Raw genomic sequence first — 23,521 nt, 5'->3', positions numbered from 1 at the left:
GTTGGTTATAGCATAAACAATATTGTACAAATACCATCACTCAGTGAGCGACCGTGTTCTTTTAAGAGAGAGAAAATATTTATCAAAGTGACAAATGTAATTCACAGCTTTTTAAATATACAGTTCTTATTTTACAGCTTCTTTGAGGCGGACACATTTCGCGTTTCAAACGCGGAATGTGTCTTATGTGAACTCAACTCAAAGGACTGTGGTATATTTTAATGTCCTGTAGTGTATGAACTGGTATTTTGCTCTTAATTCCCCTCATGCAAAATGCCAGATTTGCAGAGACAAAAAATAACAATACACTTAAATACACCTAGATTCTTCATACTTTACTCACTGACTGAATCTGTGGGAACATGAAAGTGTTTATGGAGCTTCTGTTAAATGTGAAGAATATTTTTACAGAACAAAAGAACTGTCAAAGTCTTAATGTGATTCACGCTCCAAGACAAAGAAGGATGTACAGAACCTCAGTGTCCTACTTGCTTTTGAATTCTGTCAACCTCCAACACCTGGAGCACAGTTTTCATTCATGAAGAGCCCAATTCTGTCTTTTGGTGACTACTTCAATGACAAACCATCTTTACATGTCAAAGACCCAGAGAGACTCATTTCGTCCTGTCCTCACATTTTCAGTTCAGAAGAACAATTCATCCAAACCCAGGGAGTTCCGATGCTCCGCAGGACGTACACGTTTCAATGCAGGATTCCCCCCACCCCCCCTTTTCTAGACTTGTTGTCCTTATTTGGGCTCGGAGACATTTTTGAAGCTCATGTACAATGTGCTGACCAGCGTCGACTCGTCGTGCATTGAATCGCCGTTGGACTGTCGCTGACACATGAGTGTGACCAGCCTTTTGGGAAACTGGTCGCTGAACACAAGGTAGATGCAGGGGTTCGCGCAGCTGTTCAGACTGGCCAGCAACATCAGGATGGTGAAAATCGCAGCTGGAAGAAGAGGAGAATCGCAAAGTGTCACAACGTTTCAAAGAAGAACAATTTGATACTTATTAAGGAGTTGTGGATTTTGTGCGTAATTACGCACATACGAGAGCGCGCCGAGGCCCCAGCTTTACAGTTAACAAGGGTCAGGAAGAACCCCCAAAGCAAATGACACAATAAAAAACAATGAAACAGAGAAACCAGTCCGAATAGTTTAATGACTTACTTTCTTTTGGTGCATGTGTGTCCCAGGCGGACCAGAGCTGGACAGTGAAGAAGGGAGCCCAGCAGACAATATAAGCCAGCACGATAAACACTGTCATCTTCAACGTCTTGACTCTGGCTCTGGACATACCGGCCACACCGCTGGCTCTGGATGGCAGAGGGAGACCTAGCCGCTGCTGGGTCTTTTGGTACAGGTTGATCTGGATGGCCTGGCAGATGCGCACTTGGCAAAAAACAATCGTAATGACGGGTAAAACAAAAATGACCAGCGTGGTCCAGGTTATGTAAGTCTGCAGTCCCCACGGCTGGACGAATTTCGCCCAGCAGTCAAACACACCGGGTGCCACCTCGACCTGTGAGAAGATGAAAACCTGCGGCAGGCTGCCCAGCAGAGAGACGCCCCAGGCGACGCACACGGGGATGTTCAGTTTTGTGCGGGAGCGCTGGAACTTCACCATCGGGTTGCACACAGCTTGGTACCTGTCCACCGTCATCACCACAATCATGTACGTGGATGAGAACATGCCCAGGACCTGCAGGTACTTCACCAGGCGGCACACCAGGTCCGGCCCCACGAATCTGTCCGTGATGTCCCACATGAGCTGCGGACACACCTGGAAGAAGGCGACCACCATGTCCGCGAGGCACAGGTGGAACACGAAGACGCGCATCCGGGACATCTGTTTGCGCTGTCTCCAGAGGCCGACGAGCACGGAGGTGTTGAGGATGGAGGCGCAGACGAAGATGACGCTGAGCAGAGCGATCTCCACTACGGCCAAACTCTCATCCCGCGCCAGGTCCTGCGCGCCCACAGAGCCGCTGTCATTCAGAGGACACATCGTGCCCGGGTGGTGTGGAGAGATCAGAGCTGCCAGCGGGCTGAAACACTCTGTGGGAACTAAAGAACAAATAGATCCATTACATGGAAATCTGACACTGTTCCAAAAAATAATACACAAGTGTTCAATAATGAATGACACTTTTCATTCTGATGAAAAGTATTGGTAACTAAGAGAGCCAATCAACATACTTAAAAAGCTTTGGTCACCAAGGTATTTTATTTCTACCTACCTTTAGATCAATAATGTGTCCACCTACAGTTGAGAGTAAATTGTTGTTGAGATGGAGTTCAGGTTGGGGATAAACTCCGGAGAGGAGGGAGGTCGGGCTCAGGAAGGTCTCTCCAGCTGTGCCCCTGGGTTTTATGTGAGGATGAAACTGGGTGGAGCTTCCATGTACTGTGAAGAGTTGGAATTCCAAAGTCTGACGTTTCTTTAATTATAAGTTTTAAATAACCCAAAGCCTGTCAATGTGCTCAAGTGACATGATTGAAAGCTCCAGACTAATAAACGGACGAGGAGGGGAGATTTTCCACTACCACTAAGACCTATATGAGTAATTACAGATGGGATAAAAGTTATGCAATGGAATGACCACTATCAGTGAAGCTATTACATATTATATTTCCCTATTGGAAGGTGCCAACTTAATATAGTTGCAGGTATACGTCGGGATCATTTTGACTACCTTTAATTATATTGGCAGTATAATATTAACATTTTTTTATTACACCCAATAACATGTCATACTGCAGGTTTTGTATATAAAATAATAATCTACAAAGCATTAATTATTATTATCAGAAAAGGTCATTTGGATTCTCCTCCAGCAGAATATTCTCTTTTTCACCAATGGACAATTTTTTCTATGCGATAATCTGTTGTAAACATATAGTAAACATTAATATTCCCATCTGCAGGTTTAATGGATGAATGTCTCCACAAGCTGAAAAAAAGCTGTTTTTATCAGACCATGCTCTGTTTAGCTTTGGTGATCGATGTATTAATTATCGATAACTTTGCTTAATTGATTGTGACATCTATAGACTGTACATATCTTTATATATTCAATTGTCTGAGACCATGTCCAGTCCCGATGTCGTCATGCCTTTCTCGGCCAATCACAGTACAGAATAGTTTGACGTCCCATTTCCAACCGGAAGAGAGAATGTAAACAAGATAGTTGAGGAGAAGTGGAGACTTTTGCTGCGGTGCTATCATGAACACGTCACCGTTTACTGGTTTTATAAACGATCGAACGCACTCGGACTGACTTTGTTTTACGCTTCTGATAAATTCGTCAACTTCCGCGGTCGAACACAGTCTTCGTTTATGAATATCTTGCTAGCTAGCTGCTAGCTAACGTTAGCTTCAGGGCTAATTCTCGCTGCGCTCACGGTTCAGCGGTAAAGTAGCCACTGATGCCTGAGGAAGGGGATCAGACTCTGCCCCTGGTTCGATCCCTGAACACACGGATACAGATCAGCGCCGTGTTCTGTAACCGCACGGCCCGTGTGGTACGACCGCTGTGGATAGACTACCAGGGCCACGCTCAGAGCTACGATGACTTACAGCCCGGGACTGGACGGAGAATGTCCACGTTTGTTGGTAAAGCAGCTTTTCCACCATCACAAGTGTTTGAATAACTGTACACGTGTGCTACGTCTCCTAGGAACAGGGACAGCTCATATAGGGACTGTTGGTGTTTGTATACAAAAGCCAAGACTACAGCAGAAGCACCATTAATATAATATCTAATATATCACTACATCTTGATTGGTGGACATGAACATGTTACTCCCCAAGATGAAGTTTGTTCAGATATCTCAGGATGTTTTCTCAGCACCAACAACAGTAATATAACCAACAAAGTCACCAATCAGTCTGTGGGACATGCACCATTTAATTCAACACTTGATGTTTTGATTTGGAGTTTAAATAATCCATTTGCCTGTTGTCAGTGAAGTGATACCACCAGTGAGCTGTGCATGATCGTTTTTAATGTCTGACGTGCATGTTCCTCCAGGTCACCCGTGGATGTTCAGAGATGCAGAGACAGGTGATCCTCTGAGGGTGAACAGCAAAGAGCTGTTCCTTCCTAAACCAGCAGAGGGGGGAGATGCTACATTTGCTAATATCACCCTACCAGGTGAGATTAAACCAGTGACCTTAAAATATTAGTGATCAGAGTCCATTTGTATAATAAGGCAATTCCACTTTAAACTGTGTCTAAGCACACTTAGGCAGGAGGTAAATACAGTGTATCTACTCATGAAGGTACATGTAGTTTTACCTAGAATTGTCTTAGGACACACTAAAAGGAAAAAAAAGGCGAAGGGCATTTGGCTTGTTGCGCTGGAAACATTACAAAATTATGTTAAAATGCTCCTGTAATCTCTTACATAAACTCAGGTACATAGGATAATCTTGCTGTGAAAGATTTTCTCTGAATCCTTCTGCAGCGTTTTTTGACATTTGTAAAGCAGAAAAACAAGCTTATGTTCTGCCTGTCAGTTGGCACAGAAAGAAAAAGCGTGTCATTCATCCACAAATGAAATTTAAATAGAAATTATAGCATATGTACCTCAAATAATGTATCTTCATTGAAAAGGGATTCTACCTAAATAAAACACAGCAAGTCAGGTGCCGTAGTGACCAGTTACTGTTCCTACAGTAACTGGTAGTGCAGTATGGAAGATGAAAGACGGTGTGTAAATTATTAAGCCTGTATCTGTGCATTGTGGTGATTGAAACCAAACACGGTTATTCAAAACAATTGACATTTGCTTTACTGTAATCCACTAAATTCTTCTGTCACTTTTGTTATTCAGTAATTTGAAAGGAAATATATGAAAAGAGATCTTTACTTGACATATTGCAAAAATGTGATTTGGTTTACACAGTTTACAGCCTCAAGGATCGTGCTGTTCAGGTAATTCGGCATCTCGTGCGACCCGAAGACTACAGGAGGTTGGAAATAGCGCGGTGTCTCCATGAAGAACTGGAAGATCGACCCAGTGTGCTGAAAGACCTGCACCGCATGAACCAGCGAGTAGAGCAGCATCTACTGGAGAGGATCCAAGGCCAGGAGGAATGAGACATGAAACTGGAGGGACATTGTTGAATTTTGGGCAGCAAATCCATATTAGACGTAATCGGAAAGGCAAAATAAAAAACGAGATAAAATGGATATATTTTCTTTAGGTTAGACTTTGTGCTGCCTGTTTGTCATCTTCACTCAGTGGCTTTAGCAAATGTCTTCCTCAGCAGCAATAAACTATAAGTAGCTTTTTCCTCTCAGTAAGTGGAGCTTGTATATAAAGTGGTGACAGTGTCCTCTGTGGAAGAGCCCTGTTTGTTCTCTAAAATGTTGTCTAAGGATTTCAATGTTTATTTCTAAATGGCCACTTAAGAAATGGGGAATTTCTAGCCATCTCTTTGTGTTATGCTCTACTTTATATTGCCATATACTTGCATATTGTCTTACGTTAACTCCTTAAACAAAAATCCTATTTAATTTACAAGAATATTTTTTCATGGAATCAATCAATTAGAGGTGAGTCTTTGTTCACAATTTAGGGAGAATAGAAAGTATGTTGTGAAACTCCCCCTTCAGTCCAGCCACACAGATGTGTTCAGGATTATGTGAGTGTGGACCAACTGTTTGACCAAGAGCTCCACTCCTGTTAGTACTGTACTTCACTGACCTCATTCTTATTGGTTCTTAAAGTTTTGTACATCTAAATCCCCCCCTGTTGTTGCACCCATTATCTCAAATGTGCAGAGGCTGTAATATTCTTATAGGGGATGACTGGTCATACCAGCTTACTTCAAAACTCCCCTTAGAAAACACGCTGTTTTGTTATCTGAGCTGTAAAGAGAAAAAATCTTTAGCTTTTACACTTTAAATGAACGGGGGGAGTCTCTTCTACAATGTGGTCTTGCAGCTAATTTCCTATGGAAAAAAAAAAATTCAAATTGTCTTCAAGTTTTAAAGATTTCGCTGTGAAACCCTGTCGGCGAGGGGCTTATATTTTAGTTTTTGTCTACTTTGTGTTCCTTTTCCTCTATTGTTCTTCTATGGAGACTTAAATTGTTTATTTGTGTATAAATGAAATATATTCTTACTGGTGGGCACATGCTGTGAAGAGTATTTATTTTAGTTATTTGCTCAACCCTTAAAACAAAATCATGAAACTGACATCATTTCTTAGAGTTGATTAAAACATGGAAAAACTATTACATCTGTTTATTTTGTGAAAAATACAGGAACACAGTTAAAAGATTAGAGTCTAATGACCAAAGCCTGACTCAGACTTTGGATTTTCTCTGCTCACCACAACTGGTCGAGGCAGATGGCCGCCCTCATTGAGTCTGGTTCTGCTTGAGGTTTCTTCCAGTAAATGAGGGGGTTTTCTGCCTCCACAGTTGCCAAAGCGCTCTATCACTGTGGGAACTGTTGGGTTTCTCTATAATTTTTAAGGTCTTCACCTTCTATGTAAAGTGCTTTGAGATAATGTATATTAGGATTTGCGATATACAAATAAAACTGAAATTGAATTGAACACACAACATATTATCAGATACCCGAGGTGGCTTATAGTTGAATATTCAGCAGTGTGTTTTATCAATTTATCTGCTGATTGATGATTTAGAAATAACTCAGTGATGTCAAAAACAAGAAGTAGATTTTTATTGAACAATCTATGGTCATTTCTTTGCTGTAATCTTTGTAATTCACTGATATCAAGCACATGAAGTTCTCCGGGTTATCGCAGCAGGGGTACTGTTGCAAAACATGTTGCTAAGCGACAACGTAACAAAACCCATCTTTGTTTGTGTGTGTGTGTGAGACGACGGGAACCGAGTGCAGTATTAATAAAAACATGCAGGAAAAGAAAAAAACATGGGACTCGAGTCGTTTCAGGCGAGAGCAGTAAGTGTTTGTTCACTGTCTCACACACGTTTATAGATCCAGTGTTTGTGGATGATGTGACTCAAGTTCAACAGAGTGAACTGAGGCTAACTGATGCTAATGATCCTTCTCTTTTTAACTGCAGTTTGACTTTCTGGCCAAGGAGTCACCCAGTGATGTTTCCACATCTCCAGACAGATCACTGGAGCAAAATGAAAACAATGGTAAGATAAATTGAAGAAAAAAACGTTTCCTACGTTTGGACTCAACACTCAAGGTTTATTAATAACAAAAACATAACCTACTTTGTATTCATGTGATACTATGTGATGTTATCCCCACCTATAGGTACCAGGTTGTCTTACATCAGTCCCAGCTGCCTTGCTGAAGGACACAGGTTTGTACAAATGATCCTATTAACAGACACAGTAGAGCACAAACCTCCACCAATGCCAGTCCCCTTAAATTCAATCAACCCAAATACTCACACCCAGAGATATCAGTCCTTTAAATAGATTTGATTGTTTTCATTTAAAAAAGCACTATTCAAAATGTTAAAGAAAGTGTTCCACCTCTTTGTCTCAATCTTCGTCAAAACTGTATGCCTTTTTTTCTCTGCCCATATCCCATCCATTTACTAAGTTTCTTCAAAATCCATTCAGTAGTTTTTGTATAATTCTGCTGAAAAATCTAACAATTCAATGATCCGGGGTGAAAACATAACATCCTTGGTGGAGGTAATCAAATAAAACTGGAGCCCAGTACAAACAGAGCTCTGGATAGACTGCATGTTACAAAGGAACATTTGTCTTTAAATTGGTTTTATTATATACCCTAGTGTATGAATCAAACAACACTACCAGCAGCCTGTTACCTGCTCTGACTCGGGACGAACCTGCAGCTCTTGTTCACATCCCCTCCACGGTGCGAGCCTACGGTAGGTCCCACATTAACAAGAGTCTAAATATTTCTGTTTTATTTGCTTCCCTGCGCATTTCACTATCACATGGTCCTCTGTAGGCATCAACCATAAAAAAACCTCACCTCAAAACATGCCCCAGTACAGCAACGTGTTCAATAACCGAGCCAGGATGGGATTCTGCTACTGGATTGTGGAGAGCAAGGCTCCAACTTGTAAGTGATGATCCAAGCTTTGACTGCAATGTGTCAGATATACAGAGCGTGTGTCACCTATAGGGGAATGCGTGACGTGCATATTCATATGTGAGTGAGACCCATACATATCCTATTCCTGATTCGGCTGCTCAGCATTCCCCCTGTACACTCAAGGTTTTGCAGCTTACAGTTAATTGCTGTAAGCAGTGCTGTAAGCACTGGTGCATTGTTGTGAACAGCAGGACAGACCTTTGTATTTTATCCTATTATACTCATTTTTGAGTGGGCTTAGTGATTGAGTGCCATGATCAAAATCTGCTGCATCTACAGTATATATGTAATAATCACCATGCTCCGTATTTCATAAAATAGATTATAGACTTCTGAACGTGTGTCACTAGCAGTGTTTATAAAGGACTATGCATCTTGCATTGTACAGAATAGAGTAACGTGTGTCCCTTATTCCATGGCCAGAACACAGATGCATCTTTATTCCTTCTTTACAGGTAAAGGATACAGCTTCGGTGCCTACAAGACCTTTTTGGGATTACCAAAAGTCTGATGAGGGTCACTCAGATTCTTTAAATCTTCTGTGTAGATTTGCTTAAATGACTTAAATGAACCAGATGATTCCACTCTGAGGTTATTACGATGAATCTTCACTCTACCAAAGATGAACACAGTTAAAAAGCTGTCAAGATGCAGTTTTTGCTTTCTGAAGAGTGATGTGCTTGTTGTCAGTTTGAAAGAATATACGTGCAAATAAAAAAATTCAGAGTCCCTGCAATAATGTGTTTATAATTATTTACATATAAAATGTGTGGTATATCTACTGTATGCTAAAAACTATGAACATATCAATGATAGCATACAGTGTCTGACCAATCACTGTGAGCTGCAAGGTTATTTTCCTGCAGAAATTAATTTATTCCTATTATTATTATTATGATAATAGACGCACTATGTGTAGCTTTTGGCATATAGGGCATGATGGGCCACTAGTTCATGTGTGTTAGTGATCTCTTTTAAATCCCTTGTTAAAACATAATTTCATTGGAGAGCCTTTCCTGATTTTAGCTGAATTTTTATTCAATTATATCGAATAATTGTATGTCTTTTAGAGTTCTTTCAAATGAATATAGTCTGTTAACATTTGTCATTCCTTAATTTTTTCTGTGCTCATGATTTGATGACCTGACTGTTTTATTTTGCTGCCCTTGTAGAGCACCTTGTAACTTAGATTTTTGAAAAGTGCTCTATAAAAAATATATAAAATCAAATAAAACCATAAATCAGACGATAAATGCCACCATGACGGATTATATGCTGAGTTGGATCATGTGAAAAACAACATTGTGACACAGACATTTTTGAACTGTCAACACCAGATGGACGTAGTCTAGCAGGACTGAGATACACAATAACTATGATATAAATGGGCAAGATTGATTAAAAAAAAACACACAAAACACACAAAACACATGACCATCATCACTTAAATCATATCTGAAAAAGCAGGACATAACTCAAGTTGTGATTAAACTGTGTAATATTGTAAACACTCACATCAATATGCTCAGTACTTCAGTTAGTACTTTATATTTCATCTTATATCTCAATAAATGATTTATGATGGATTTGGACAGACTCACAGGACAAACTATTTCTTTCTTTATCTAGTTAGCTATGTGTTTATCTATTTATTCAATATGGACGTATGGTCTTCCATATATTTATTAATCAATCCAACACAGGTTTTCCTGTGTTGTTTTTGTTCAGAAACTTAATCAGCTCAAAGTTGTTGAGGCTCCCGGACAGAGACGCGTTGACTGACCCGCCGTCAGGAAGCTCCTCTTCGTCACTGTGACGCACCTGCTGCACCTGAGAGGTAACTCCACTGCTCTTCATCACCAACTGTTCGTTATATCCATGTATGAAACCTAACTAGTGAGGTGTGAGTGTGATAACTATGTGTAAAGTCTCCTTTACGCTTCTGACATGAGCCAACTCCGGTATTTACTCCCTGAGCTGCTTTTTGAAGCACGTGGAAAAACGGCTAATGCTAGCAGTTAGCCAGTTGATTGGCTAGAGTAGAGATGCTAAGCTAAAGCTAACGGTCTCATTGGTCTCCGGTGTGTCAGACAATGTTCTGCTGCATCTCAGGCCCAAAGTTTTACAGTTTTACATTTAAATTTTATTTTAAAATGGATGGACACCATTGTGGTGTTCATCTGATAAAACAGCCCTGGGGCTAATCACATGCTGTGGAGTGTAGGGGTCATTCTAGGCCTGGGAAATATAACAATAAGCATTAGAAAACAAATGTGACCCATAGCAAAAAGACTATTATTTATAATATATCAATATTAGCACAGTGAAGAGGTGTAACACATAGTTGATCTGGTTCAGATGTGTAAAATGTTTTTCTGTTTATCATTGTCTGCTACTAAACAACAGTTTAAAATCACAACCCTCTCTCTGGAGCAAAAATCAGCCTTGAAACTAATAATGTGACATTTATTGTGATCATTATTGATATCAAGTGACATAACATTTTTAGTTTTTATGTAATTTTGGGCCATATCTCCCAGCCCTGTGTCAGTCCATGACAGAGACCCTAATGAAATGTGGTCATATGAGAAACTATATCCCTTTTTTATTTCAGTTATGGAGACATTGCTCAGATTTTTTTATTTTATATTTTAGCTCTACAATTGTATCTTACAATTATTGAAGTTGGTGAAAGTTAGCCTGTAATGTCATCAAGACCTCAAGGAAGTTTCGTCATCACATCAGTAACTCCTTCCAATGTTGTTGAACAGCAGATAGTCATCAGTGCATGGTCAGGCACATGCAAAATAACAAAGTACGACTCTGTTGATGGGTTCCCAGGCCTCTAGATAGTCTGCTCAAAGAAATATAACATGGGTGGAATCCAGATTTTTATCAAAATCTGTGATGGTGTGGACTAAAGGTATGATGATTTGGCATGGAATGACCCTGTAGCCATGGTCAGTTAATACAAATATTGGTGTTATAAGGCTTTAGGGATTAGGAAATAAAGCCGGACCCATGATGATCAACAAACGTTACAGATGCTGCAGATTGTGAACACTAACAAAATCAGCAAATGCACAGTCTTACAGGAAATGCCTGATGGTCATACAGAACTGTTAATTCATTTCATTTTTGTTTTTATATTTAATTAGGAACATAAACATGGACAGTAGCAGAAAGAAGTTGACGTTCAAGTGGCGACGAAAAGCAGCCACCTCACCCGCAGATCTTGAGGGGAGAGAAGCTGGCTCAGACACACCATCGCGCAGGAATATGTCGCCAGATGAAGATTCAAACACTTCATCCCACAGTGACTCTCCAGGACCTGAGGCCTTTAAAGCACTAAGTCTGGACACCCCCAAGAGAAAAGCAGAGGTGCTGGATAAAAGTGTTCCCTCTGTGGGAAAAGATAAGCTGAGGAAGCTGTCCAGAAGAAATTATGAGACATTCACTACTTCAAAGGTAAATCTTTACTTGAAATTTTGCTCTACCCATTGACTCCTATGTGCTTTCTCATGCATTATGTTCAGAAATGACGTGTTGATTTTTCCTGTCGCACATAAACCATCAGCAAAAACCTATGGGCAACTCACCCAAGCAGCTGAAATCCACTGACGACCAGCAGGTGTCACCACCTCCATCACACTCATTTATCCTGAAGAAGAGGGAGAGGACGTCCCAAGAGGGATCAGAGGCCATCTACAGGATGGCAATGTTAGCTGCTCTTGACGGCACAAATGCAAGACGCAGCCCTTCTAACATCCCAAAGACTGAAGTGTCTTTGCCACTTGTGCCTTCACCAGTGAAGACTGAAGTGCAGAGTCCGGCATCACTTGACAGAACTGTCGTTGATATTAACAGCTCAAAATCCAAAGACAACTGGTTCCTCCCCCCTGAGATGTGGGAGGACACAGAGACCCGAGGTGACAGCTCTGATCTGAAAACAACTGAACGGGTAAGTCAACCAACACTTAGTAACCTGTCTTTTCTTATAGCTTTGTTTTGATCATTTAGTGACAAAAATATTTGATTCAATATTTAATTCCTGGATCTTGATTTAAAATAAAAAATAAGCAGGCATGTGTAAGAGACGTGTGTACCCTTTGATGCAGCTTGATTGAATTTAAGGCGACTGATGGGCCTTAGCAGAAGGAATGGCTCTACTGAGTGCCATTCTAGTTTGTAATGTTTTCCTCTATTTCTTTATGTTTTACAGCGTGTTGTGCTGGAAGGAGAGGACTCACCTGGGAGGTCTGTTGCTCAGGACTCTGTATTTGTCGAGACCACTTCTCAAGATACAGAAAATGAGCCTGAAGATGGTTGCGACTCGTCCCTCCCTACTCTGGAATATATCCCAGATTCTTGTTGTTTCATGACTCATCAGGAGGGCTCTTCTGATGGCCAACAACGCCAGAGTCCTTCAGTTAAACATCGGGGATCTACTGCGTCCCCTTTCCCCTTTATGTCCCCTCATGAAACCAGTGCAGCTACTGAGGACATTGAGACTTTCTCATCGCCGCAGAGGACAGTTTTTATCTCCTCTAAGCAGCTGCAGCCACCAAACACTGGCCCTTCAAAGACTGAGACTTTCCGCTCCTGCAACATGAATGAACCCTTTGCTCTACCACTCATCTCAAATACAGGAATATCCAAACCTTACTCAAGATCAACGACACGCAGGCAGTCAGACGCTGGTTCTAACATTCATTACCCCCCCTACTCTTTTACTCATGGTGGCACTCCCAAGAGAAGATTTTCCCTGGGGGCAGAATCTGCGTGGACCAGTTCCCCCAACCTGGACAATCAGGTTGGTTTCATAGACACACACTGCCATATAGACATGCTCTATGGAAAACTTGGCTTCCGCGGACCGTTCAGCAGTTTTCGAAGGCTGTACCAGAGCAGCTTTCCTTCAGAGTACAGAGGCTGTATTGCCGACTTCTGCAACCCTCGGATCATGGTGAAAGAGGCCCTGTGGGAGGGTTTGCTGAATGAAGACATGGTATGGGGGGCATTTGGGTGCCACCCCCACTTTGCCAAGGAATACTCAAGTGTCCAAGAACGCAACATACTGATGGCTATGCGACATCCAAAAGCTGTGGCATTTGGTGAGATGGGGCTGGACTACTCGCACAAAAACTCAACTAACACCTCCAGGCAAAAAGAGGTATGTATCAAATTGATATAAATAAACAGTTTGTGTTGACCTAGATAGTCATGTATTCTAATTTTGAAGTACTCTGACCTGTATTGTGTTTAATGGAATAATGATTTTGTGCAATAATGATTTTTTTGCGTCTTGTTTTGTTTCTCTGCTTCTCTGAGAAGGTGTTTGAGCGTCAGCTGCGTTTGGCCGTGGCCATGAAGAAGCCGCTGGTGATCCACTGCAGAGACGCAGATGACGATCTACTGGTCATCATGAAGAAGTGTGTTCCCAGAGAATATAAAATTCACAGGTGTGTGCTGTGGAAAATAGACTTGTTATTCTCATTTTATTGTACATATATAATTATTTTTTGTTCCATTTAAATTTATAATCCTCCCCCTTATAGAATCAAACCCCATTCTGACATCATTTATTGGCATTTTTTTTCCGCCACATCTAAGACATGTAATTCATTAATCTCCCTCTATAACCTTAACTGTTGCACATTTAATCAGAGAATTTTCTCTCTTGACTCCTTGCGTTGTTTCCAGACACTGCTTCACAAACAGTTATCCAGTGATCGAGCCCTTCCTGACGGAGTTCCCCAACTTATACGTGGGCTTCACAGCCTTGATCACGTACTCCAGTGCCACCGAGGCCCGAAATGCTGTCCGCCGGATCCCTCTGGACCGCATTGTGTTGGAGACAGATGCACCGTACTTCCTGCCAAGACAGGTCTGTTTATATTAAGGCCATAGAAAAACCTAAACACTGCTTCAGTGTCATTTATAATTAATAGGCTTTTCCCCAACTGTTAATATTATTTATAACTGTAAATTATTTAATTTTGTCATTAGATGCTACTAACATGCTTAAAGACATTTGTGCGTTAGTCTTGGTTTTAGTTGTAGCCCATGATTGTTTTAATTTTCTTTCAAAATACCAAGAAGTGACAGAGACAAGATATATTGATATAATAATAATAAATTCAACTGTTGCCACCTATTAACCAAAAACCTCTGGATGAATCAACACCACTGGTACATTTAAACCGGGAGTAAATTATGACTGCATACATATGAGTGTGTCTCACTGTTAACAGGTGAGTAAAGCTGTCTGTCGGTTTTCACATCCTGGAATGGGCATCCACACTCTGCAGGAGCTGAGCCTGTTGAAGGGAGAAGACATGGCCACCGTCCTCTCCACGGTCCGAAACAACACCACTCAACTGTACGGAATCTGATCATCAGACACGATGGGCCAGATAGAAATCAGCGACTCTGCAACTGGTTTGTGACGCATAAACATTTTTTATGTGGCTTTTTGTTCAAGATTTATAAATCCTCTGTATAGAGAGATGTTGCTGTGTGGAGGAGCAGTCTGAATATTTCACAAAATAAAATACAAAAAAATGCCTGAACGTGTCTGACAGAGATACTGTACATTATTGTTTATCTGATTTATATTTTGTGGTTGTTCATTGAAGAAATTAATTAATAAGAAGTTCTAGTTTTAATTTGTGTTCTCGGTGTGTTGCTCTGCCTTGTTGAAATGTGACTGTATGTTTGAGTTATCTGCTCTCGGCGTAGTTTGATTTGATGCAGTGCAGATACATTAAAGGCCTTAAATCCTTAGTGCTTTCATTGTATTTTATTTACGTTCTCATTAACATAAATACTGATTCAAGAGCACATGAACATGTGAAGTGAAAAGAGTAAAGATAAGATTCACCATCTTGTCTTATATTCCAAAACACAGTGAACATGTGTAATTCTTGCCTCGGGCAAAGCTGATTTGTTACTGAAGACAGGTAGAGGTGGTGAGACTGGTCCATTAGCCTGCTTCGATTCCACAGTGTTCGCCTCTCACATTTGGTTTGAGTGCTTTTTATTTTGACAGTGACTCACCCGGGCGCCTTGTGATGTGGCAGTTCCAGTCTGCCATCTGCGGATTAATAGAAGATGAATAGAGCTCTCGTGTATATCTGGTCTAACGAGGGATGTGTTAAAATACACATGTTCCTCTTTTTGCTAATGAAAGCCTCTTTTTCCAGGTGTTTTTGCAGCTTGTAGGACAGAGCACTCTTGATTCTCGGTTCTATATCAGTGCTTATTAAGGTGACAAGGTGCAACGCAGGACAGTCACTGGGCGTCAAAACAGTGTGTGTGTTGTTGTTTGACCTACTTCCTGAGATTCAAACAGGAAGTTTTGCAGACTTGTTCTGGGAGTAATTCAATGTTCTCAACAGTAATAAAACAACAACATTTCCCTCTGTGCTTGGTAAAAGGTAGACACCCTCAGAATGCAGTTAAACTTAGTCAACGAGAGAGTTTTCATTCAAAGATGCAGTTCAATTTGAAAGTGAATGAATGTTCTTTGTTTTTATTTCTGAATGCTGCATAATACAAAGGTTTATCACAAAATCCATGACCTGGAAGCCTCTGTCAATTGTGTGTCCTGATTAAAAGGGAAAAAACAAACCAATCTGTTCTTCCATCTCTTTCTAATTCCTCATTTCACCCATAATCTTGACCTGCTCAGAGATGAGACGGAGACGAAATGTCAGTTGATGCTTTATTTTTACCACCACATGTAAGTCTCTGAAGACAAATAAAGACTTATGTTATATTCCATACTGCAGAGTGGGTGTAGATCATCATATAGGTATGAATACGAGTAATTAAATTGTGTTAAATGTCAGATGACGGTGACCTAATAATGGAAGCCTATGTGAGACTTAAATCTCACCACTAAGTTTATGAATGAGAACCATAGTTTGACAAATTAATTCAAACTCAAGTTTCATATACATCAATATTGAATTGATATTAACATCTTTATTATTTTTAACAGCCATCTTTATCACTGATGGTGGCACTGAGATGTGGTTGAAAGCTCTGAAAATAGACTTACTCATAGTTTCACTTGATGAACATGTGTTAATTGTACAGATTAACTACCAACAGTGTGAGTAACAATGTTTTAAGGCAACTGACACTTTTACTCATATTTCAATGATCACTATCTAATGAAGTAGAAATTTAAAGAAATAAAAAGGTAAATCTGCCAATCTTGTCCATAATATTCAAAGTTAAGATGGTCTCTCTGAAACAAAAAGAGACAATAGTTAAAAATTATAAAATTGTAAGTTTCATTATCTTACTATGCATTGGTCCAGGGGGAAACAACTACAGAGGGGGTTGTGTGTGTACCTGCTGCCTCCGTGTTTCCCAGCAGACGCTGAACGATCTCTTGCAGCAACACGCCGTACTCCTCAAAGTCCTCTGGTGTCATGGTGATGCCAATTTCAAATGGGGCACTCACCTGCTTAAGATCAGAAAGACACAGGGATGATTTTTGGTGCTGTGCTGTTGTCATGAGTGTGATGTTTTCCACTCACAGTGATGGGGTGCTCCTCGGTGGGTTGATTCTGCTCCTCTGTGATTTGGCGTCCGGCTCTCGGAGGTTTCCCCTTCTGTGTTTAAACCAGATATATCATGATTGTAACAAATACAGCTACACTGGAGAACACAATGCAGTCACTGTATCTGAAGTTCTAGCTATGATTGCACTATCCATATCACAGCTTTTGACTCCACCTGACAAATTTAGAATCACAACCATGAAATTATAGAAAACAATACCTTTTAGTCATAACACCATTCTCAGCACAAATGTACTCATTAACAGATAATATTTTGAAACTTGCTGGAAATCAAAGAGTGGATTCAGTGGCAGGAGTTTAGATACACTTGGAACGTTGTAAGGCTGAAAACTGAACAAGTAAAATATTGATATCTGGAAGATCAGTTTAAAACAAAGAAATAACAAGTCCTACATTATGGTATATTGAGTAATGTTGAAAGTGAAGCTCATGGGAGGATTCACTTTTCTATTTTTAACTGTTGTTTCATGATGAGCCCCAGAAAGCATCTTACCGGAGGTTTGTGTGAAGGGCTGAGGAAACTGGAGCCTGCGCTGGTCGACTTGCACCACAAGGTCAGAAAACAGAGTAGAACAACCAGCAGCCGGGTGTTTCTTTTCAAAAACATGGTGGAACCAAAGTCTCCGCTGCAAAATGATGAAGCAACATAGAGTGTTAAAAGATTTCAAATCAAATCTGCTGCTCTAAATCTGACACTGACACCTGTAAGTTCTCCTTTTATAGCCTGACTTTCATCCCCTTTCATGCAGATTTAAAATGCATTCAACAGAATGGTAACAGATACTTGTGCTGTCATATCTAGGAAGCATTGGACTGTTCAAATGTTTGAATTGATAACAAAGTGGACATTTCTCTGTTGACCTGCTAATCATCTATTATATTCAGTTGGGTAATGAGGGTAATAGCATTGCAGTCACAGAGATCTAGTCTATTCTGCATGTGTACGAGAATATTTGAGAACTTGTCTATTACTTAATGGACTGATACCAATCACCAATAGTGTTTGTTCAGCGTGAACACTGCAACTTATGTCAACACAGTTACACCACAGCTGATTACATTTTTAATCTGATTGCATTTACATTTCTGAAATAAACAGAAACAAAGCTACAGCAGTTCTCTTCTCAGTCCTCCTCAGTTACCAGTTAATGCTTCTTTTTGACATGATGATGCGAAGTGTACATCTTTAGATTTTAGATGTCAAATAGCTCCACTTTAATCTAAGACAGAGTTTTAGTTATTCACACATGGTTTACTTGTATAACAAATAATTCCACATGTGACCTGGATATAAGTTATGTTTATTGAAGGATTTGCTTTCAGTGGAAGTATCATCAGCTCCTTTTATAGCAAATAAACGCCCTTTATAAATCATTGTTATGGATTCATAATATCACAAAGATTATAGGATGATAAATTCTATCAGAGTAAATACTCACCATTTGAATTTACACTGAGGCATATAAGGAGGTGGCTGTGGATCAGCGGGTCGTCCACGGACCAAAAGGTTGGTGGTTTGATCCCCTGCTACAGATCATTTACCATACAGGCTTTCATTTGTAGATGCTGTACAATGATGCAGGTCAGAGGATCTTAACTGGAGCTGATGATGACCTTGATTTCATGACTCCAGACCTCTGCTGGAGGTCATACTTGTAGTGCATCAGCTGAGGAGACCTCCTGTATGAGAGATGGAGGCTGATCCACTATGACATCATCAGGTACAAATATTAAAACGTTTTCTACAAACATTTAAACACATTTGGTTTTTTTTGTCTGACAGAAACACTGGATCTAGTGAGTCTTGGATTGTGCTGCTGTTTCCTCCCTCAGGGTTAATACCATCTCAGAGAGACGGTGCTGTAGTTACACGAGTGACTCCGCTAGTTGGCGCTTACACCACATTTCGCCAGCGGGAGAAACACCAACGAAGAAGTGAGCGAGGCTAACACACAACAGTAGCCTGATGTTTAAGGAGGAAAAGAAATCATAAAAATGGACAAAAAGAAGAAACAATTCAACGTGACGGCTTCTTCGGTGAGTTTCCTACATTTACAATTAAAATGTTGGACCCTGTTTGGCTGTGTGACGTTTAACTATATTAAAAGCTAACGTTAGCTACCCGGCTAAACCATTAGCAGATACACAGAGTTGTGTTAAAACAGTTCCAGGTGGTTTTCTGTCTATATTCGGTGATGTTGTGTGTTTCTTACAGTTAGTGGACCTTAAAGCTGAGCTGTACAGGAAGCAGGAACAATTCAAGCAGGATAAACTCGGGCAAGAACATGCTGGAGCCGGATCGAAATCTAAATCCAACGTGAAGGTACAGTGTGTGTGACATATCTGACCTTTTAATCTCAGGCAGAAAACACCATACTCAGCACATTTTGTCCTGATCCTCCTGTGTAGAAACCGAGTGTCTGGAGCAAACCAAACCCGGGTGTTTCCGCTCGGGCGGAGAAAGATGCAGAGCAGCTGGACGAGGAGCAGAAAAGTCTTGATACATCAAGGTGAGTTCAACACATTAGCAGAGGATTCACTGCCATGGCACTCGTATGAATGAAACGTCTCACTCCTCACCCCTGCTCTCGCTACAGGCGCAGGTTGGAGGAGAAGGCCAAACTCTACGAGCAAATGACCAAAGGAGACTTTCCAGGTCGGTGAAGTTTAAATCAAACTCTCCTGATATTCGGTTGCATTACAAAATCTGCTCGTGCCATACCTAACTTGCTGTGTCATATCATGTCAGATGAAGAGACAGAGGGTCTGTTCCTGGTTGATTTCACGCAGAAGATTATTGACAAAAAGAGAGAAACATTTGCACAGAGGAACACGGAGAAAGATGAAGAGGAAGACAGCTCGACACCTATACCTGCTCCTGGAAACCCAGATGAGGAATGGTAATGTCTTAATCTTGATGGGTTTGCATTTTGGAAATATGTAGTTTGTTTTTATGTTGCTTCAAGTAATATACGTCCATCTTATTAATAAAATCTCTACTACAAATCCTTCTCAAAGTGTCAGCAGCATAAATAATAATTATTAAACTGTATTCATCATGAAAGCACAAGTCTGGCTGCATGTTAGTACACTGTTTTTCTTATGTGTTGATTTTCTGAAGGGTGGACTATGTGGATGCTTGGGGCCGATCTCGAAGATGCATGAAGAAAGACCTGCCAGATTTTAAGAAAATGGACCATGACCTTACAGGAAAAGGGTAAATTAAGAATTCCACAAATAAGTAACACTTTTAAGTTACAGGCAAACTTTTAGAAACATAGAAGACTAGATCTTTGTCATGCTGACCATTGTAATTCTTAGCGGATATAATTATTCCACATAGGAAATCCTCATCTGAGAAGACTTTACTCTCAGAGGACATGCGTCGAGAGCTGCAGAGGCAGGAGTGGGAGATGGAGGAAGAGGAGGCTATGAAGAGGCCTGTTGGACCAGTCCACTACGAGGATATCCGGGGACAAGGTTACTATCAAATCATTTCCAGAACCTTTCTGCATTTAGTTGAAACTAAGGGTTTTGATTTACAAGTCTTTTGCTGTAAAAAAGAAAAGTATGAAAAAGTTCTGTGTGTTTGTTCATCTCAGAGGCTCGAGAGCTTGGTGTTGGATACTTTGCGTTTTCTCAGGATAAAGAGCATCGCAGAAAGCAGAGAGATACTCTGGACATGCTCAGAGACCAGGTGAGCTCCTGATCTCCTGACACACACAGGGTTCTATATTGATGATCATGGTCTATATCACATGGCACCAGTGAATGGGACTTCAAAGGTGTTGTATTTAGTCTTTTAATCAATCATGGGTGTGTTTAGCATTACCTGTACTAAACCAATTAAAGGCCCATCTCTCATTCCCCTAAAAGCTAGGTGTGCTTGCAAAAAATTGCTTGATCTATATTGTTTCTCTCTTGCATCTGTCCTGTTCTTCAGACAACAGAGCAGCGCAATAAAAGAGAACGACTGAAGGGGAAGAGGCAGGCCATCCTGCAGGCCAGATTGGCCAAGGTAAGGCAGAGGAAGAAGAAGACCAAGCTTGATGGCACTGAAGAAGAAGACAGAGACGAGGAGAAAGAAGGTAAGAATCCAGCCTATGGGAGTCACCTTGTATACTATATACTGATGATCTCATCAATGATATTAAAGGATAAGTGTAATTTCTTGTCCCCCAGCAGAGGAAGATGAAAGTAAATTGATGGGATCCCCACCGCCACCAGAGGGATGTCCTGAGGTCAGTACTGTGAAGAGGGTGGAAGTTGAGATCCAGGAAAGGAAGGACACTAAACCAGGAGTTCCTCATGTCAGAGAGTGGGACAGAGGCAAAGGTAACTGCTACTGTATTACGTAAATGTGCATTTTTAACTTGCTGATCATCACCTTACATCGGGAGTATGTTGGAACCAGGGGTGGATCAAGTGAGTTAGTGTTTTGCACAAGTAGGACTTTTACTTTTCAGATATTTAGATAGATGTAAAAGAAGTGATCTTAAAGTTTAACTGAGTAAAACAGATATTTATAATGACTGATTTACATTTCCTTCCTTTGTCCAAACTGACAAAGTGATTATGTGCGCTATAACCATGTTTGTTTTTAGGTATCTAAAGATATGGTTACTCACCTGTCTTATACATCTGCACATGATCTAAATATTTGCTTCCCTAACAGCTGTTTTGTCTGTTTTTTCTTGCAGAGTTTATGTTTAGCGAATGGAAAAGCCGGCGCCGGGATGAGCGAGAGTCAGACTTTGCTCCTCCCTCTGCATATTTCTCTGATGGGAAAAAACATGCACCATGGAAGAATAAAACTCCGGAGACTAAATCCAAAATGTCCTTCAAGTGGTCAAAGGGCCCTGGAGAAATCTCTGAGAGTCAAGAAAAACCAAAACCTCAGCCTGAACCTGCTGCTTCACCACCTCTACCTCAACAAAATGATCCACCCATTTCACCGCCACGGACCACGTCACAGCCACCACCCTCACAGCCCCATGTTGTTTCAGCCCCTGCGTCTGCTCCTCTTTTCAATCCCCAGTATCCTCCTCCTCCTCCATTTTATTCCCCATTTCCTCCTACTCATCCTGCCCAGTTTGCTGGTCCACCTCACGTACCTCCTCACTATCCCTCCCAGTATCCACCCCAGTTTCCTCCCCAATATCCACCCCAGTATGTCCCCCAGTATCCGCCTCAGCCTCAGAGCCAGCCTCAGCAGCCCCCCGTGCCCCCACAGCACAGCCAGCCTCAGCAGCCCCCCGTGCCCTCACAGCACAGCCAGCCTCAGCAGCCCCCTCAGGGTTCTTCTCAGAGTCTGGATGACATGTTGTCCTTCTACAGGAACTCTATGTGACCTGACCATATTAGGATTTGTAAATAATACTGCTGTTTAGTTTTGGGCCTTTTTCTTATTCTTGTCGCAAGAATATTGCAGCCTAGTGTCACACTGTCGGATGCTAGAGGGTGATGCTAGACATCAACCTGCACAAAGGTCCTGAGGCAGCCAGAGGAGTGAGAAAATACCAACTTAATTAGATAAACTGCTTTGACCAAGTATGGCAATATAAATACAGAAATCTAAAGAAATCTCTCAGTAAATTGGCAAACCATGATGATACGATGAACAGAATATTAATTGTATATCAAGCTTAGTATAGATATTTTTCATTGAATCCATTTTGGTATCATATGTAGAGTCCAAATTCATTCACTGGAATCCTTGAAACAAACAAGATTGTTTAGCCCTGTGATGACAGGTCAGTGTGTCTGTTCATGACTCGTACAACAGACCATCTGGACACTTGTGAATGTTGTTTGAAGATAATTGGTGAAGGCCACAAATTCTCTTAAATCGCTCAAACACCAGGTGTCACTTGAGAACTGGTCTGTTCACACAACTGAATCTTGCATTTAATAAATACCAGGAATTTAAATTGCATTGTCTTTGTTTGTGTTTTTTTTGTCACTGTAAAAAAATTCTCTGAATTTTAGTTTCTAAATGGTTTTTTTTAGCATTTACATAGAACGTCTTTGCATATAAGAGGCTATGTATTGATGTGGTTAAAACTTGGAAGTTCACAGAAACCTTAGCACTGAGTTGCAGTATGAAAAGATCCACCAGATGACACTGTACACCTTAATGTGGAGAAAACCTCTGACTGATCAGACTGGTTGTGATCAACACTGATTATCTGAACTTGAAGAGGGAGGGAATCATTCTTGAGCTGCAGCTCACACACATTTTTTTTATTGATGAACCTGCTGATTATTTCCTCCATGACATAATTCATCTTTATTTCAGAAAATGCCAAAAGAAAATACAAAGTTGTACATCACAATTTCTGGATGATCAGAGTCCAATACATAAAACCTATATTGCCTCATATTTCTCAAACTGTGTTTTAGTCCTGACAGCTGTGAAAAGGCAGTTGTGTAGGTGTGAGTGCTTTTAGTTTCGGAAATGTCTTTTTCTGTGAAGTAGGTGCCAGGACACAGTTCTGCTAAAACTTAAGCCATTAGTAACCTGAAGTGAACCTCGACTGCTGCTCCCTGGTGCCTGAATGGACGCGTCCTTGTGTTCTGCATCGATCACCTCCTGCCTCTGTCCTGCAACACATCCCCGGTAAAAACAACTCGTGATTCTCCCTCCTTTCACTGTGTGTGGTGAGTCTCAAGTCAGTATAATGAGAATGTCATATCACGTTTAGTGAGTTCATGCTGGAGTTAGATACATTTGCTCTTTCTACAAGCCCCAACCCTAATTTCACAGTTCATATATGACCACACTGTTCCTGAGCATCTTTTAAATGATCCCTGTGTAATGCGGAGAGAGG

At 40.8% G+C, this 23,521-nt stretch overlaps 5 protein-coding genes across 9 annotated transcripts; 3 read left to right on the top strand and 2 right to left on the bottom strand.

The window, feature by feature from the left end:
• Positions 1–642: 642 nt before the first annotated feature.
• On the bottom strand, positions 643–2,400 carry LOC117762307 (vasopressin V2 receptor-like). The gene is made up of 3 exons (XM_034586904.1): positions 2,245–2,400; positions 1,175–2,071; positions 643–954 (listed from the first exon to the last, which is right to left on the bottom strand). Exons 2-3 carry the CDS (start codon positions 2,010–2,012, stop codon positions 749–751), a joined length of 1,044 nt encoding a protein of 347 aa, XP_034442795.1. The 5' UTR covers positions 2,013–2,071; positions 2,245–2,400; the 3' UTR covers positions 643–748.
• Positions 2,401–3,163: 763 nt separating this feature from the next.
• On the top strand, positions 3,164–6,241 carry vhl (von Hippel-Lindau tumor suppressor). The gene is made up of 3 exons (XM_034586905.1): positions 3,164–3,620; positions 4,039–4,161; positions 4,916–6,241. Exons 1-3 carry the CDS (start codon positions 3,434–3,436, stop codon positions 5,107–5,109), a joined length of 504 nt encoding a protein of 167 aa, XP_034442796.1. The 5' UTR covers positions 3,164–3,433; the 3' UTR covers positions 5,110–6,241.
• A 3,539-nt stretch (positions 6,242–9,780) lies between these two features.
• On the top strand, positions 9,781–14,880 carry tatdn2 (TatD DNase domain containing 2). 2 transcript variants are annotated; one of them, XM_034586477.1, is made up of 7 exons: positions 9,781–9,931; positions 11,253–11,562; positions 11,672–12,055; positions 12,317–13,267; positions 13,429–13,556; positions 13,798–13,981; positions 14,349–14,880. In XM_034586477.1, exons 2-7 carry the CDS (start codon positions 11,263–11,265, stop codon positions 14,487–14,489), a joined length of 2,088 nt encoding a protein of 695 aa, XP_034442368.1. In that variant the 5' UTR covers positions 9,781–9,931; positions 11,253–11,262; the 3' UTR covers positions 14,490–14,880. The 2 variants fall into 2 exon arrangements, with proteins under 2 accessions (XP_034442368.1, XP_034442369.1); XM_034586478.1 differs by lacking the exon at positions 9,781–9,931 and adding an exon at positions 9,944–9,997 and having other exon boundaries at positions 14,349–14,489.
• Positions 14,881–15,279: 399 nt separating this feature from the next.
• ghrl (ghrelin/obestatin prepropeptide) lies at positions 15,280–17,343 on the bottom strand. 2 transcript variants are annotated; one of them, XM_034586479.1, is made up of 4 exons: positions 17,185–17,343; positions 16,647–16,721; positions 16,459–16,573; positions 15,280–16,351 (listed from the first exon to the last, which is right to left on the bottom strand). In XM_034586479.1, the coding sequence occupies exons 1-4, from the start codon at positions 17,296–17,298 to the stop codon at positions 16,338–16,340; spliced, it is 318 nt and encodes a 105-aa protein (XP_034442370.1). In that variant the 5' UTR covers positions 17,299–17,343; the 3' UTR covers positions 15,280–16,337. The 2 variants fall into 2 exon arrangements, with proteins under 2 accessions (XP_034442370.1, XP_034442371.1); XM_034586480.1 differs by having other exon boundaries at positions 15,983–16,351; positions 16,459–16,570.
• Positions 17,344–18,559: 1,216 nt separating this feature from the next.
• Positions 18,560–22,626, top strand: ccdc174 (coiled-coil domain containing 174). 3 transcript variants are annotated; one of them, XM_034586275.1, is made up of 12 exons: positions 18,596–18,728; positions 18,907–19,014; positions 19,101–19,201; positions 19,289–19,347; positions 19,441–19,591; positions 19,813–19,908; positions 20,035–20,171; positions 20,294–20,388; positions 20,635–20,779; positions 20,874–21,026; positions 21,392–21,891; positions 21,928–22,626. In XM_034586275.1, the coding sequence occupies exons 1-12, from the start codon at positions 18,687–18,689 to the stop codon at positions 22,039–22,041; spliced, it is 1,701 nt and encodes a 566-aa protein (XP_034442166.1). In that variant the 5' UTR covers positions 18,596–18,686; the 3' UTR covers positions 22,042–22,626. The 3 variants fall into 3 exon arrangements, with proteins under 3 accessions (XP_034442164.1, XP_034442166.1, XP_034442165.1); XM_034586273.1 differs by having other exon boundaries at positions 18,560–18,728; positions 21,392–22,626; XM_034586274.1 differs by having other exon boundaries at positions 20,877–21,026; positions 21,392–22,626.
• The last annotated feature ends 895 nt before the right edge of the window (positions 22,627–23,521 follow it).

This window comes from Hippoglossus hippoglossus, chromosome 5 (assembly GCF_009819705.1).
Source record: "Hippoglossus hippoglossus isolate fHipHip1 chromosome 5, fHipHip1.pri, whole genome shotgun sequence".
Classification (NCBI taxonomy): Eukaryota; Metazoa; Chordata; class Actinopteri; order Pleuronectiformes; family Pleuronectidae; genus Hippoglossus; species Hippoglossus hippoglossus.
Note: the sequence above shows the minus strand (reverse complement) of the source record. Positions and strands in the feature narration are given on the sequence as shown.

Bases quoted from the DNA above. Each gene is read 5' to 3' on its own strand.
- vhl (XM_034586905.1), top strand. From the start codon at position 3,434: ATGCCTGAGGAAGGGGATCAGACTCTGCCCCTGGTTCGATCCCTGAAC. The intron at 3,621-4,038 runs GTAAAGCAGCTT...ATGTTCCTCCAG, and splicing joins GAGAATGTCCACGTTTGTTG to GTCACCCGTGGATGTTCAGA. The intron at 4,162-4,915 runs GTGAGATTAAAC...TGGTTTACACAG, and splicing joins TGCTAATATCACCCTACCAG to TTTACAGCCTCAAGGATCGT.
- tatdn2 (XM_034586477.1), top strand. From the start codon at position 11,263: ATGGACAGTAGCAGAAAGAAGTTGACGTTCAAGTGGCGACGAAAAGCA. The intron at 12,056-12,316 runs GTAAGTCAACCA...TATGTTTTACAG, and splicing joins ATCTGAAAACAACTGAACGG to CGTGTTGTGCTGGAAGGAGA. The intron at 13,268-13,428 runs GTATGTATCAAA...TTCTCTGAGAAG, and splicing joins ACACCTCCAGGCAAAAAGAG to GTGTTTGAGCGTCAGCTGCG.
- ghrl (XM_034586479.1), bottom strand. From the start codon at position 17,298: ATGTTTTTGAAAAGAAACACCCGGCTGCTGGTTGTTCTACTCTGTTTT. The intron at 16,722-17,184 runs GTAAGATGCTTT...GTTTAAACACAG, and splicing joins GCCCTTCACACAAACCTCCG to AAGGGGAAACCTCCGAGAGC. The intron at 16,574-16,646 runs GTGAGTGGAAAA...TCTGATCTTAAG, and splicing joins CCGAGGAGCACCCCATCACT to CAGGTGAGTGCCCCATTTGA.
- ccdc174 (XM_034586273.1), top strand. From the start codon at position 18,687: ATGGACAAAAAGAAGAAACAATTCAACGTGACGGCTTCTTCG. The intron at 20,172-20,293 runs GTTACTATCAAA...TGTTCATCTCAG, and splicing joins CGAGGATATCCGGGGACAAG to AGGCTCGAGAGCTTGGTGTT. The intron at 20,780-20,873 runs GTAAGAATCCAG...CTTGTCCCCCAG, and splicing joins CAGAGACGAGGAGAAAGAAG to CAGAGGAAGATGAAAGTAAA.
- LOC117762307 (XM_034586904.1), bottom strand. From the start codon at position 2,012: ATGTGTCCTCTGAATGACAGCGGCTCTGTGGGCGCGCAGGACCTGGCG. The intron at 955-1,174 runs GTAAGTCATTAA...CTCTTCTTCCAG, and splicing joins CACACATGCACCAAAAGAAA to CTGCGATTTTCACCATCCTG.